This window comes from Panthera uncia, chromosome B4 (genome assembly GCF_023721935.1).
Source record: "Panthera uncia isolate 11264 chromosome B4, Puncia_PCG_1.0, whole genome shotgun sequence".
Lineage (NCBI taxonomy): Eukaryota > Metazoa > Chordata > Mammalia > Carnivora > Felidae > Panthera > Panthera uncia.
In genome coordinates, this window is record NC_064809.1 from 116,645,977 (window position 1) to 116,659,184 (window position 13,208).

General features: G+C 38.4%; 1 protein-coding gene across 9 annotated transcripts in view; it reads left to right on the plus strand.

Moving 5' to 3' along the window:
- The window catches only part of APAF1 (apoptotic peptidase activating factor 1), a 94,722-nt gene that overhangs the window by 2,080 nt on the left and 79,434 nt on the right, over positions 1-13,208 (plus strand). For 8 of the 9 annotated variants that reach the window (XM_049626138.1, XM_049626133.1, XM_049626137.1 and 5 more), the window contains exons 2-4: positions 2,274-2,448; positions 2,640-2,832; positions 3,494-3,691. In XM_049626138.1, the coding sequence (XP_049482095.1) occupies positions 2,311-2,448; positions 2,640-2,832; positions 3,494-3,691 (529 nt within the window). In that variant the 5' untranslated portion in view covers positions 2,274-2,310. Of the gene's footprint in view, positions 1-2,268; positions 2,449-2,639; positions 2,833-3,493; positions 3,692-13,208 lie in introns of those variants that run through there. The other variant, XM_049626132.1, reaches the window with a different exon arrangement.

A 13,208-nucleotide genomic window follows, 5' to 3' on the forward strand; every position in this document is an offset into this window, starting at 1 on the left:
TCTGATCTGGATTTTATACCCATGGAAAAATTTGTGTTGTATTTGAAATAAAGTTGGTAGGAACTTAGAATATTATACTGTAAAGAATATTCTTTTTTTGTGTCCTCTTAATCCAAGGAATGACACCAAAGCATATTTTCTGTTGCTTTGTCATACTTAGCACAGCCAAAACATCAGTGGAGTAAGCATGTGAGAAATATGTTTTAGATGAAGATCTAGAGCTGACACTCACCTTGAGTGAGAACTAATGCTCAATACCAACAATGCTGTGGTTAGTCTTAATGTTTAATACAAGTTTCTAAACATTAGGATTTTAGTATGATCACTGTTTATAAAAATCATAAGTTTTTTTTTAACTCTTTTTTTAAATGTTTTATTTTTATTTTTGAGACAGTGCAAGCAGGGGAAGGGCAGAGAGGGAGACAGAATCTGAAGCAGATTTCAGGCTCTGAACTTTCAGCACAGAGCCTGACATGGGTCTCAAACCCATGAACTGCAAGACCATGACCTGAGCCACGCAGGCACCTTTTAAGAAGTTTTTTAAATTGTAAAAATGATAATGTGTATTGAAAAAATTAAGACTATATAGAAAAGTACAAAAAAGAAAAAGGGGAAACGCACCAAATCTTGCTACTTGGAAGTAACCCAAAATGTTTTTCGTTGAATAGACTTCCTAACATCTCCCAATATGTTTATATGATAGCAACATATTTTGTGCTGTTTTGGGGATCATGTTTCTCATTTTTTAAATCAGTTTGTGGTGAACATCTTTACATGTCAGTGCGTGAAGATGTGTCTTGTTTTTTGTTTTTAAATGTTTATTTATTTTGAGACAAAGAGCAGGGGAGGGGCAGAGAGAGAGGGAGACAGAGAATCCCAAGCAGCATCTGTGTTGTCAATGTGGAGCCGGTGGCTGGGCTTGAACTCACAAGCTGTGAGATCATGACCTGAGCTGAAATCAAGAGTCCGATTCTTTTATTTATTTATTTATTTATTTATTTATTTATTTATTTATTTTTGGGACAGAGAGAGAGCATGAATGGGGGAGGGGCAGAGAGAGAGGGAGACACAGAATCGGAAACAGGCTCCAGGCTCCGAGCCATCAGCCCAGAGCCTGACGCGGGGCTCGAACTCACGGACTGTGAGATCGTGACCTGGCTGAAGTCGGACGCTTAACCGACTGCGCCACCCAGGCGCCCCAAGAGTCCGATTCTTAACCAACTCAGCTGCCCAGGTACTCCATAGAGATGTGTTTTGTTTTAAATGGTTGTATAATATTCCACTTTACATACATACTCTAATTTTTTAAATCCATACTTGGGGGGCATTTAGGTTGTTTTCATTTTTTTGGTGTGTCTATTAAAATGTTTATTTATTTTTTTTAATTTATTTTTTTTTTCAACGTTTATTTATTTTTGGGACAGAGAGAGACAGAGCAGGAACGGGGGAGGGACAGAGAGAGAGGGAGACACAGAATCGGAAACAGGCTCCAGGCTCTGAGCCATCAGCCCAGAGCCTGACTCGGGGCTCGAACTCACGGACCGTGAGATCGTGACCTGGCTGAAGTCGGACGCTTAACCGACTGCGCCACCCAGGCGCCCCAAAATGTTTATTTATTTTGAGAGAAAGGGAGAGTACGAGTTGGGGAGTGGTAGAGAGAAAGGGAGACGGAGAATCCCAAGTAGGCTTCTTGCTGTCAGCACAGAACCTGACACAGAGCTCGATCTCACAAACTGTGAGATCGTGACCTGAGTGGAAATCAAGGATTTAGACGTCTAACCAGCTGAGTCACCCAGGTGCCCCTCATCTTTTTTGTTTTTAATTTTGTTTTGTTTTCATGTTTTTTTCTTACCCAAACATTCTCTCTTAACTTTTTTTTTTTAAGTAGGCTCCACACCCAATTTGTGGCTTGAACTCACAGCTCTGTTAACTCTTTTTTGTGTTTTGTTTTGTTTTGTTTTATATCTTTGCATACGTATGTAAATGTCTCCTTAAGGTAAATTTCTGGAAGTGAGATTTTTGGGTTAGAGACAATACTCACCTTAAATGCTTTTATATCTTATTGCCTTCCAGAAAAGTTATATCTATTTTGTACTCTCCTCAAGTGGTGCATATGAAAACTCATTTTTTCACACCTTTGAAAGCGTTGGGTTTTGTCCAGTTTTAAAAATCTTTGCCAAAAAAAAAATCTTTTATTTCTTGATTACCAGTAATGTTGCACATCTTTTCATATCTTTATTGACCTGACAAAAATTTTGATGTTTTGTCCATAGCTGATGGTTGACAGCTTAGAGAAAAATTTGAGAGAGGATGGATGCAAAAGCTCGAAACTGTTTGCTTCAACATAGAGAAGCCCTGGAAAAGGACATTAAAACGTCCTACATCATGGATTGTATGATTAATGATGGAGTTTTAACAGTATCAGAGGAGGAAAAAGTAAAAAATGAGGTAAAGCCCTCTGAAGCAGTCTTTGCTATAAAGTTTTTTTTTCTTTCCAATTTTTATTTAAAATGTTTGATATAATTATTTGATGACTTTAAAAAGTTTTCTTAAATTTATTTCAGAACTTGCACTGGTCTCCACTAATTTATGTTGCAAACATACTCTTTGTAGTATACTAAACTACTTATTTTTTTTAGCCCACTCAGCAGCAACGAGCAGCTCTCCTAATTAAAATGATACTTAAAAAAGATAATGATTCCTACATATCATTCTACAATGCTCTAATACATGAAGGGTATAAAGATCTTGCTGGCCTTCTTCATGGTGGCATTCCTGTCATCTCTTCTTCGAATGGTGGCAAAGATTCAGTTGGTGGAATAACTTCATATGGTTTGTATTCATTATATCTTATATCACATTGCTATGACAGTGCTACATTGCTGCAGTTTTATCGTATTTTAAATGGAGTCTGTTGAAGAGACTGGTTCACTGAAAATGCATGTGAAAAAATTATAGTTAGGTTTTCCAATTTAAATATATTTACTTGTACCTATGTTAACTCACATTTTCCTCTTGCCCAGGGAGCTGTCTACTGCTGAGGGAACAATACACATTTTTAGGGATTAAAAAGACAATTTTTAGGCTTTTATTTAAGCTCTTCTCCAGTTCTGTGTTTATTGAGCTCATGCATAGGAAAGAATAAGAATCTTTAGAAATCTATGTTCTTGAAAGGAACTCCATATTCCTTTACACCATCCTTTCCAGTCTTTAATATGAGAAAAAGAGATTGGAGAGTTAAGGAGGAATAGGGTGTATAAGGGCAGATGCAGATGGAGCTTTCCATTATCTGTAGTCATCTTGAAAGGCCTATGTTTTTTTTTTTTGTTATGTTCTGAGAAATCAGAGCATTGAGGTTAGTATGCTAGCCACATCTTCTCTTGGAAGTTCTGAGGTTAAAGCCCCAGCCTTGCTTTCTTTGGCTTTTATGGTATGACCTGAGTAACCATTTCAAAGTTCTGTTCATTCATACTTGTTTTGTTTTGGATTTCAGTAAGGACAGTCCTGTGTGAAGGTGGAGTGCCACAGAGGCCGGTGGTCTTTGTTACTAGGAAGAAACTGGTGAACTCAATTCAGCAGAACCTCTTCAAACTAAATGGTGAACCAGGATGGGTCATCATATACGGAATGGCAGGTTGTGGGAAGTCTGTTTTAGCTGCAGAAACTGTTCGAGATCATTCTTTCTTAGATGGTAAGTTTGATTACCATGTGTTGCTGGCTAAGGAAGCATGGTATTAGTTTCCTGTTGCTGCTGTAGCAAATTACCAGAACTTTGGTGGCATAAAACAACACAAATTTATTATTGTACAGTTCTGGAAGTGAGAAGTCTAAAGTAGTTCTTACTGGGCTAAAGTCATGGTGTCAGCAGGGCTGAGTTTCTTTTGGAGGCTCTAGGGAAAATCCTTTCCCTTGCATTTTCCAGCTTCTAGAGGTGGCCTGGACTCATGGTTCCTTCTTCCATTTTCAAAGCTGGTGGTACATAGCATCTTCAGATCTTTTTCTCTCTTTATGATCTTTGCTTCTGTCACTGCCTCTCTTTCTCTGACTCTCACCTTTTTGCCTCCCTCTTCTAGGGGCCCTTGGATGATCCAGAATAATATCATCCCCAAATCCTTAATTTAATTGCATCTGCAAAGTCCTTTTTTGCTATTTAAGGTACTATGATTACAAGTTCTGTAGGTTAGGATGTGAACATCTTGGAGAAGCTGTTATTCTCCAATTCCAGGCCAATATTCTCCAATAGCCAGACAAAGAGGCTTGGCTAACCAGTCTAATAAATTCATTATTAGATGGCACTTATTATTACTGGATTGAATCTAGTTCCCTTGTATCTTAATAATTGAGGGGATTGTAGAGTTGAAAAAGGATTTTGAAAGGTTGTCTACTTTATATCCCTGTCTTTTAAGCAGTATTGGACTTACACGTTCCTGTCAGTTGAGTGCTATAGAGAAGGAGAGTTTTGGAAACTCATTTCCATTAATGATTCTCCTAGTGGTGATTCTCCCATGTATTTGGCATCCTATATTAAACTATTAATTCCATTTCTGTAATTACTTCCATCAGTGGTCTATCTTTAAAAATCTTTAGGGGCGCCTGGCTGGCTTAGTCAGTAGAGCATGGAACTCTAGATCTCAGGGTTGGGAGTTTGAACGCTATATTGGATTTTCGATATAGAGATTACTTAAAAAATCTTGAGGGGAAAAAAAAATCCTGGCTTCTCTTAAGAAAAAAATTTTTAGTAACTTGTCTACCTTATATGTAATGCCCAAGAAAAAGAAAAAAATGGGAATTGACTATGGCAACCAATGGGTTTTTGCAGATAGGCCTTTTTTTTAATTTACTTTTTTTTTTATTTTTAAAAATGTTATTTATTTTTGAGAGAGAGAGGTAGAGAGAGAGGGAGACAGAGGATCTGAAGCAGGTTCCATGCTGAAAGCAAGAGAGCCTCATGTGGGGCTTGAATTCACAAACCATGAGATCATGACCTGAGCTGATGTCAGATGCTTAACTGACTGAGCCACCAGGCACCCCTAGGTTTTTTTTTTTTTTTTTTTCTTTTTTTTTTAAGAAATCACTACACTCTGTAGGGCTTGAACTCACAACCTTGAGATCAAGAGTCCCATGGGGCACCTGGGTGACTCAGTCAATTGGGCGTCCAACTTTGGCTCAGGTCATGATCTCACTGGTCACAAGTTTGGGCCCTGCATCAGGCTCTGTGCTGACAGCTCAGTGACTGGGGCCTGCTTTGGATTCTGTGTCTCCCTCTCTGCCCTCCCCCGCTCGCACTCTGTCTCTCTCAAAAATAAAATAAATACAAGAGTCCCATGCTTGACTCACTGAGCCAGCTAGGCGCCCCTGTGGATAGGATTTATAGATTCATTTGACATCTAGTGACTGACTTCTTGCTTCAGGTATTCATGTATTCAGCAAATGTTTGAGAGCCTACTATGGAGCTTGGCAAAAAGGAAGGTCTAGTCTGTGCATCTAAGAAATTTATTCACAGTCAAGTAGGGGAGACAGACACGTAAACAAATTATATGTGACAAACAGAGCAGTAGAAACAAGTATGTGGTACAAAGTTAGAACAAACGAAGGAAGTATTATCTCTCTGGGGGAAGAGGATGAACAGGACAGGCTCCTCTAATGACATGACATTTTAGCTGGAGTTTGGAGGAATAATAGAAGTTTGCTAGGTAGACTAGGTAGGGTTGGGAGAGCAGTGAAGGTATTGAATAGACTGGGGAAGGACATACTGTACAGAAGAGTGTTTAGGACATGTCGCAGGTGTACTGCTGACCTTAATGAATCTGGTGGGTTCTCAAGGTATTCATAGACAGCTCCATCAGTCTTTGGTTGCCTTCATTCATTAGTGACTTCAAGTGGAATTTAAAGATGGTTCTTGACTTCTAGTTGTTAATAACTTTTTTGTTTATAATACATAATAAGCAGTTAAAAGAGTTTATGATGAGATGACAAAATTAATGATGGAATAAATAGTAAGCCTTTAAGAGATTTAGAAAGATGAAGGCTAGGGCACATCTGTTGTACTCACCCTGCTTTGGTGTATACTTCACAGCCCTTGTCAATAGTATTGATCTTCTTTTGTTAGAAAAATGCCCAATTCCTTGGTTTTTCCCTGTTGTCATTAGAGAGAAGTTTGTGGGATTCAGTTCCATCCAAGTCTTATGGCTAAGGTTTTATTTGAATACTTATTTATTCATTCGCTCACTCTACTGCAAAGTTGATCACTAAGGGTATTTCAGAGTAAAACTTGGTTTAAGTTCTTTCAGTGTGAAGAAATGCATTTTCCTTACAATATTATGATGAATTTCCTTTTAAAAACATATTTATAGCTTACTAATTTAAAGGTTAGAAGTATGCCGCTCATCTCAGTTTAAATCACTCTAGATTACTGAAGTGAATTTTCAATTTTAGGGGTTAAAATTGACCAATAACTTATGGAATTAATTACCCAGGAATCAGATGGTATAAATAGTGGTCTGAGAGTTTTAACCACCTTGTTTTGAGAAAATGTCAAAGATACTGGCAATAGTCCAGTTTATAATGTAGTTAATATCTTTCATATACTTTTTTGAGATTTCATGTTCATATATAGAGGATTGAATTAATCATTGTTTAGTTCACACCTGTTTTCATATTGGGTCTGTGTAAGACTTAGCTTTTTCTTTTCTTTATTTTCTTTTTCTTTCTTTTTTTTTTGGTACAAGACTTAGCTTTTAGCTACTATGTTTGTTTTCTTTTAAAAATTTCCCATTCTCGATAAAGAAATTGTGGTTTATATACACAATGGAGTACTATGTGGCAATGAGAAAGAATGAAATATGGCCCTTTGTAGTACTGTGGATGGAACTGGAGAGTGTGATGCTAAGTGAAATAAGCCATACAGAGAAATACAGATACCATATGTGTTCACTCTTAGGTGGATCCTGAGAAACTTAACAGAAACCCATGGGGGAGGGGAAGGAAAAAAAAAATAAGGTTAGAGTGGGAGAGAGCCAAAGCATAAGAGACTCTTAAAAACTGAGAACAAACTGAGGGTTGGTGGGGGGGTGGGAGGGAGGGAAGGGTAGGTGATGGGCATTGAAGAGGGCATCTTTTGGGATGAGCACTGGGTGTTGTATGGAAACCAGTTTGACAATAAATTTCATATATTAAAAAAAAAAAATTCCCATTCTCACTTTCCATCCATTCCTTTAATACACACTTTTCCATTGTGTCTCCTCTTCTGTTTCATCTCCACAGTAATTCTTTAAGACCAGCTGGGTGTTCTACAGTTTAACTCAATTCTGACACCATGTACCTGGAAATAGTGGCAGATCCCACAGGTTAAGGGCTTGATCTTGCAAGACTGCCCTCCTGCCATCCCTCCCATCCTTCAGATGCTAATCACAAGCCAGGTTGTTAGCTGTGCATCTGACCAAATGACTATAGATTGGACTTTCCCTCTTCTTGGATTTGATTAATTTGTTAGAGTGACTTTCAATATATATATATTTTTAATGTTTATTTATTTCTGAGAGAGAAAGGGAGGGAGGGGCAGAGAGAGAGGGTGACACAGATCTGAAGTAGGCTCCAGCTCTGAGCTGTCAGCACGGAGTCCCACTCGAGGCTCAAACCCATGAACCGTGAGATCATGACCTGAGCTGAAGTTGGATGCTTAACCAACTGAGCCACCCAGGTGTCCCTAGTGTAGCTTCAAAGGAAAACGTTTTATGTACTAGATTACTTGTTTATTATAAAAGCATATAAAAGAGGAACCGCCAGATGGAAGAGATGCAGTAGGGGCAAGGTATGTGGGAAGGGGTGTTGAGCTTCCCTGACAACTCTAGTATACCACTCTGTCTACACCTTCATTGCACAGGCTGTCTATACCCCCCTTTTGGGAGGCTTCATTAAAATGAAGGTGATTAAATCATTGGCCATTAGTGATTGAGTTCAATTTCCAGCCTCTCTTCCCTCTCTAGAGGTCTGGAAGATCTGGGGCATGGGGCTGGAAGTTCCAACCCTCTATATGGTTGGTTCCCTGGCAGCAGTCCCCATTTTTCCATTATATTGAGCCTTTTCAAAAGTAATTTTATTAACAAACTCAGGTGTGGTTGAAAGTGTCTTATATGAATAATTTTCACTTTTATACCTCTGGCATTATTTCAGGAACTGTGTCCTGAAAGGTAAAAGGTGTCCCTATGGCTCTTATTTGGGAAATTACAAGGGTTTTACAGCTATGTGCCGGGAACAGTGATGAAGACCAAATATATTGATCACTGTATCACCTCCCCATAGGTGATCACACCTCCCCATAGGTGATCCTTCCAGTGTATTTAATGTATGTTCTTTGTAAGCATATTTGTAATGTATGTTTTCTTGTAAAACGTGTTGTTTGTAGGCAGGTATTTTAAATTTGTGTAAATGTTATAGCGTTAATTATTCTATTTCTTACCTCTCTTGACACTGTTTTTAAGATTTATCTTTGTTGCTGGGTATATATCTTATTTGTTACACCTGATTGCTATCCTACATGGGGTGCATCTAGCACATTTTATTGTTTATTCCCCTAGTTAATAGATACATAGATGGTCTCCAACTCTTTGCAGCCCCACCAAAGCTGGGCTGAACTTTTACAGAAGTGAGAATTTTTTGAGTGTATGTATCTAGGAACAGAATCACTAAATTACAGAAAATGATGACATCAGATTTGATTGCCCTCCAATCTGTATGTTGCCATGAGTAGTGTATGAGGGATCCTATAATCTCACTTCCTTATTGACACTAGGTATCTAGATTTATAATTTTTTGCTAGGTCAGCAAGTATAATCTTTTAATTTGCATTTCTCTGATAACTTGAGTTTGACTATTTCTAAGGAAGCTTTTTAGCTTTTTGGGTTTCCTTTTTTTAATTTTGTTTGTATCATTTGTCTGTTTTTCCATTGAGATTTCTTTTTCTCTTTGCTCTCTAGGAGTTTCTTTTATATTCTAGATATTTGATGCTGTTGGTTTTAGATTATGTAAATGTCTTCTTTTTATTTGTCTGTATTAACTTTGCCCTGGATGTCTTTAACAGAAATCTTTAATTCTGATATAGTCAAATTAATGAATTTTTGTGTCTTCTAATTTGTGCTTCTTGAATTTTGCTTAAGTACTTCTAAAATGGTATTATTATTCAGATTTAGTTCATTAATGTTTTTGGAGTCTGCTTTAGTATATCCACTAATTCAAGAGTAGATACTTTACTGAAGATAAATTTTAGTCACTGGAGTTCATTTCCATTCTAAAATACAGGAATCTTGGATTTTTGCCATTTAATTGTAGTATGAAACCTTTTTTTTTTTCTTTTGTAAGTGTCGATAGCTGTAAGGTTTACAAACTTTATTAACACTGTGGTTCTGGGGGCACCTGGGTGGCTCAGTTGGCTAAGTGTCTGACTTTGGCTCAGGTCATGATCTCACAGTTCATGGGTTTGAGCCCCATGTCGGGCTCTGTGCTGACAGCTCAGAGTTGGGAGCCTGCTTTGGATTCTATGTCTCCCTCTCTGCCCCTCACCTGGTCATGCTTGCTCATGCTTGCTCATGCTCTCTCTCTGTCACAAAATAAACAAACATTAAAATTTAAAAAATACTGGTTCTTATAGAATTTTTGTTGTCTTAGGGTGGTGTTTAAAGAAATTATTATAAATAATAAAGAATATTAGATTCTTAACTATTTATGCCTATACATTTTTAGATAACCCAATTTCCTTTTTTTTTAAGTTCATTTTTATTTATTTTGGGAGAGCTTGAGTAGGGGAGGGAAAGAGAGAGAGAAGAGAGAGGAGAGAGAGAGGGAGAGGGAGAGAGAGGGAGAATGCAGGCCCCTGCACTGTCAGTACAGAGCTGACACGGGGCTTAAATTCACCAACTGTGAGATCATGACCTGAGCCAAAACCAAGAGTCAGTTGGTTAACTGACTGAACCACCCAAGGTGCCCCGAGTAACCCAGTTTCCTTTCGAATGTTCAACCCTTTATTTATTTTGGGTGTGGGTAGGAAAATAGGAGTTCACAGGTGTTTTTAAAAATTTTTTTTTAATGTTTATTTTTGAGAGAGAGGGAGAGGGAGGGGGACAAAGTGTGAGCTGGGAAGGGGCAGAGAGTGAGGGAGTCACAGAATCCAAAGCAGGCTTCAGGCTCTGAGCTGTCAGCACAGAGCCCAATGCAGGGCTTGAACTCACAAGCTGTGAGATCATGACCTGAGTTGACGTTGGACGCCCAACCGACTGAGCCACCCAGGTGCCCCCCCCCCTTTTTTTTTTAATGTTTATTTATTTATTTTGAGAGAGAGAGGTAGAGAGAGCATATGTGATAGAGCAAGGAACAGAGAGAGGGGGAGAGAGAGAATCCCAAGCAGACTCTGTGGTGCTTGAACTCACAAACTGTGAGATCATGACCTGAGCTGAAATCAAGAATCGGACGTTTAACCTACCGAGCTACCCAGGTGCCTGGAGGAGTTAACATGTTTATAAACCATTGATATCGCTGTGTATATATGCTGAGTTTTTAAAGCATGGAAGCTTTATCTGGAGGCTGTCTACTATTCGTTCTGTCCTTCCTAAGATTTCTTTGATGCTATTAGATTTTTAATTGCTACCATGACAAATCACATGTGAAAGTAGGATGGGGTTACTTTTCTCTGATTAAAGGCAGTGTTTTTGTGAATAAGTTCCCCTGAATGAATTACAGGTGTAAGCCTCATTCAAGGCTGACTTGCTCCCTCTTGTGCCCATAGTCAAGATGTTTACATTCTTTCTGAAATGTGGAATTAATACTGTTATACCGTGATGGTAGGAGATTTGCAGATGAGTTGGTCATCTGGTCTCTTTGTTTTTCTTTGTAAAGCTAGCAGTGTTTTATTTTTTCTTGCATGTGTTTCTTTTTTTTTAAGCCTCTCTCTGCCTCTCTCTCTCTCTCTCTCTCTTTTTAATTAAACTCTGTACCCAGCATGGGGCTTGAACTCATGACCCTGAGATCAAGAGTCACATGTTCTACCGACTAAGCCAGCCAGGGGCCCCCTGGATATGTTTCTAATGCCCTAATGTTTTTGTTTTAAATTTAGGAGAGAAAGACTTTTTTTTTTTTTTTTTGCTTTTGAACATATTATTGTGCCTTTATTTTTTAAAAACTTTGTTTTTAATTGAAGTATAGTTGACACAATGTTACATTAGGTTCAGGTATACAACATAGTGATTTGAGGACTCTACACATTATCACCCCAAGTATAGCTACCATCTGTCACCATACAGTGCTATTATAATACCATTCCCTGTATTCCCTATGCTGTACCTTTCATCTCCTTGACTTATTCATTCCATAACTGGAAGCCTGTACCTCCCACTCCCCTTCATCCATTTTGCCCAGTGTCTCCACTCCCCTCCCTTCTATGAGTTTGTTCTCTGTATTTATGGGTCTGTTTATGCTTTTTGTTTGTTTATTTTTTAGATTCTACATTTACGTGATATCATATGGTATTTGTCTTTAGGAGAGAAAGACCTTTGGTCTAGGTAATAGGTACTTAAATTTAAATCTGAGGAATTTATTAGCTAGTTACATCTAGACACTTTCCATTGTCTTTTACTCTGGGATGACTTTTTTTCCCCCTAAGTTCCTTTATTCTGAGAGAGAGAGAGAGAGAGGGGGGGGGGGGGGAGTGGGAAAAAAAAAAAGAGGGGGGGGGGGGGGGGGGGGGGGGGAGAGAGAGAGAGAGAGAGAGAGAGAGAGAGAGAATATGAATGAATCCCAAGTAGGCTCTGTGCTGACAGTGTGGACTTTGAGATCATGGCCTGAGCTGAAATAAAGAGTCGGCTGCTTAGCCAACTAAACCACTCAGGTGCCTCGATTTTTAAGAAATTTTAAATGGAATGCACACATTAAAAAAAAACAAAACATAAAACCTTAGGAGCAACAGGTAGTTTAAAATCTGTTTTAAATGTTACAAAAGTAGGGGTGCCTGGCTGGCTCAGTCAGTAGAGCATGTAATGCTTGATCTTGGGGTTGTAAGTTTGAGCCCCACATTGGGTGTAGAGATTACTTACAAATAAAATCTTTAAAAAAATTACAAAAGTAGTATTTTCATTTAAAAAAGAGTAAAAATTCTTTTCACTTGCTTTTTTTTCCTTTCTCTTAAATTCTAAATCCTTTAGCAGAGGTAATTGTGGTTAACAGTTTACAGTGAAGTTTTCCAAAACTTTTTTCCTGTACATTTACAAACCTGTGCACACACAGAATGCAGCTGTAACACTAAGGGAAACCTCAGGGATTTACTATTTCATAAATGTAGACTTATACTGAGGGAAGTCTAAGGGAGCTTGCAGAAGCTTTCACTGATAATCAAACCATGCTTCACAGCACTGTCTTTACCCTAGTTCCTTGCAGAATTCTCTATCTCCCGGTCATTTGTTATCTTTTAGATTCTCATGCGGTTACTAGTTAGTACATTGCCAATTCTGATCTAGGTTTCCTCCTCTCATTCCCAAGCTTTTCTGTCTTATCCCCTAGGTTTTCTCCTCTGTGATCAGGAAACTCCTCTATCTTACTCTATCTTATCAACCTGTTCTGAGAATGTTTATTTCCTTGCCTTATCTAAAATTGGGCATTCCCCCACTGCTTCCCCCCCCCCCCCCCATTCCACATTCTCCATAGCTACCTTCCATGGTTTGGCAACTTTTTTCCCTTTACACCCTATATACTTAAGCACTAGGAAGTGTTTGATGTTGTCCTTGCTTTCTGTTGCCTCATCCAGACCATTAATACTCCCTTTTCCAGCTAAAGTCTTTGTCCTTTGAAGTTCATTTCTCTGATCCTTCCCAGTTATGATATTGTTCTCATTCATTGATGATTGGAGTTCTTAATTATAAATTTAAGCTCTTCTTCTGTTGACACTCTTAGTAAGATCAGTTGACATTTATATAGATGAGTCATCCAAAACCTTGGCCTCTCAGTTTCTTGATTTCTTTATCTGCAGTGACCGTTGTCTTTATTTTCCTTTAGCCATTTGCTTCTTTGATCACAGACTGGACCCTTGTCCTTGCCAATACCGGAAATTATACTACTTTTGAAATCTTAACGTTAAACCTGTTCTACCCTTTGCCCACCTCCACCTATTCTATTCTTCAAGTTCACTACTACAGTTTTCTGATCTATCAAGACTTATTTCTTCTTGA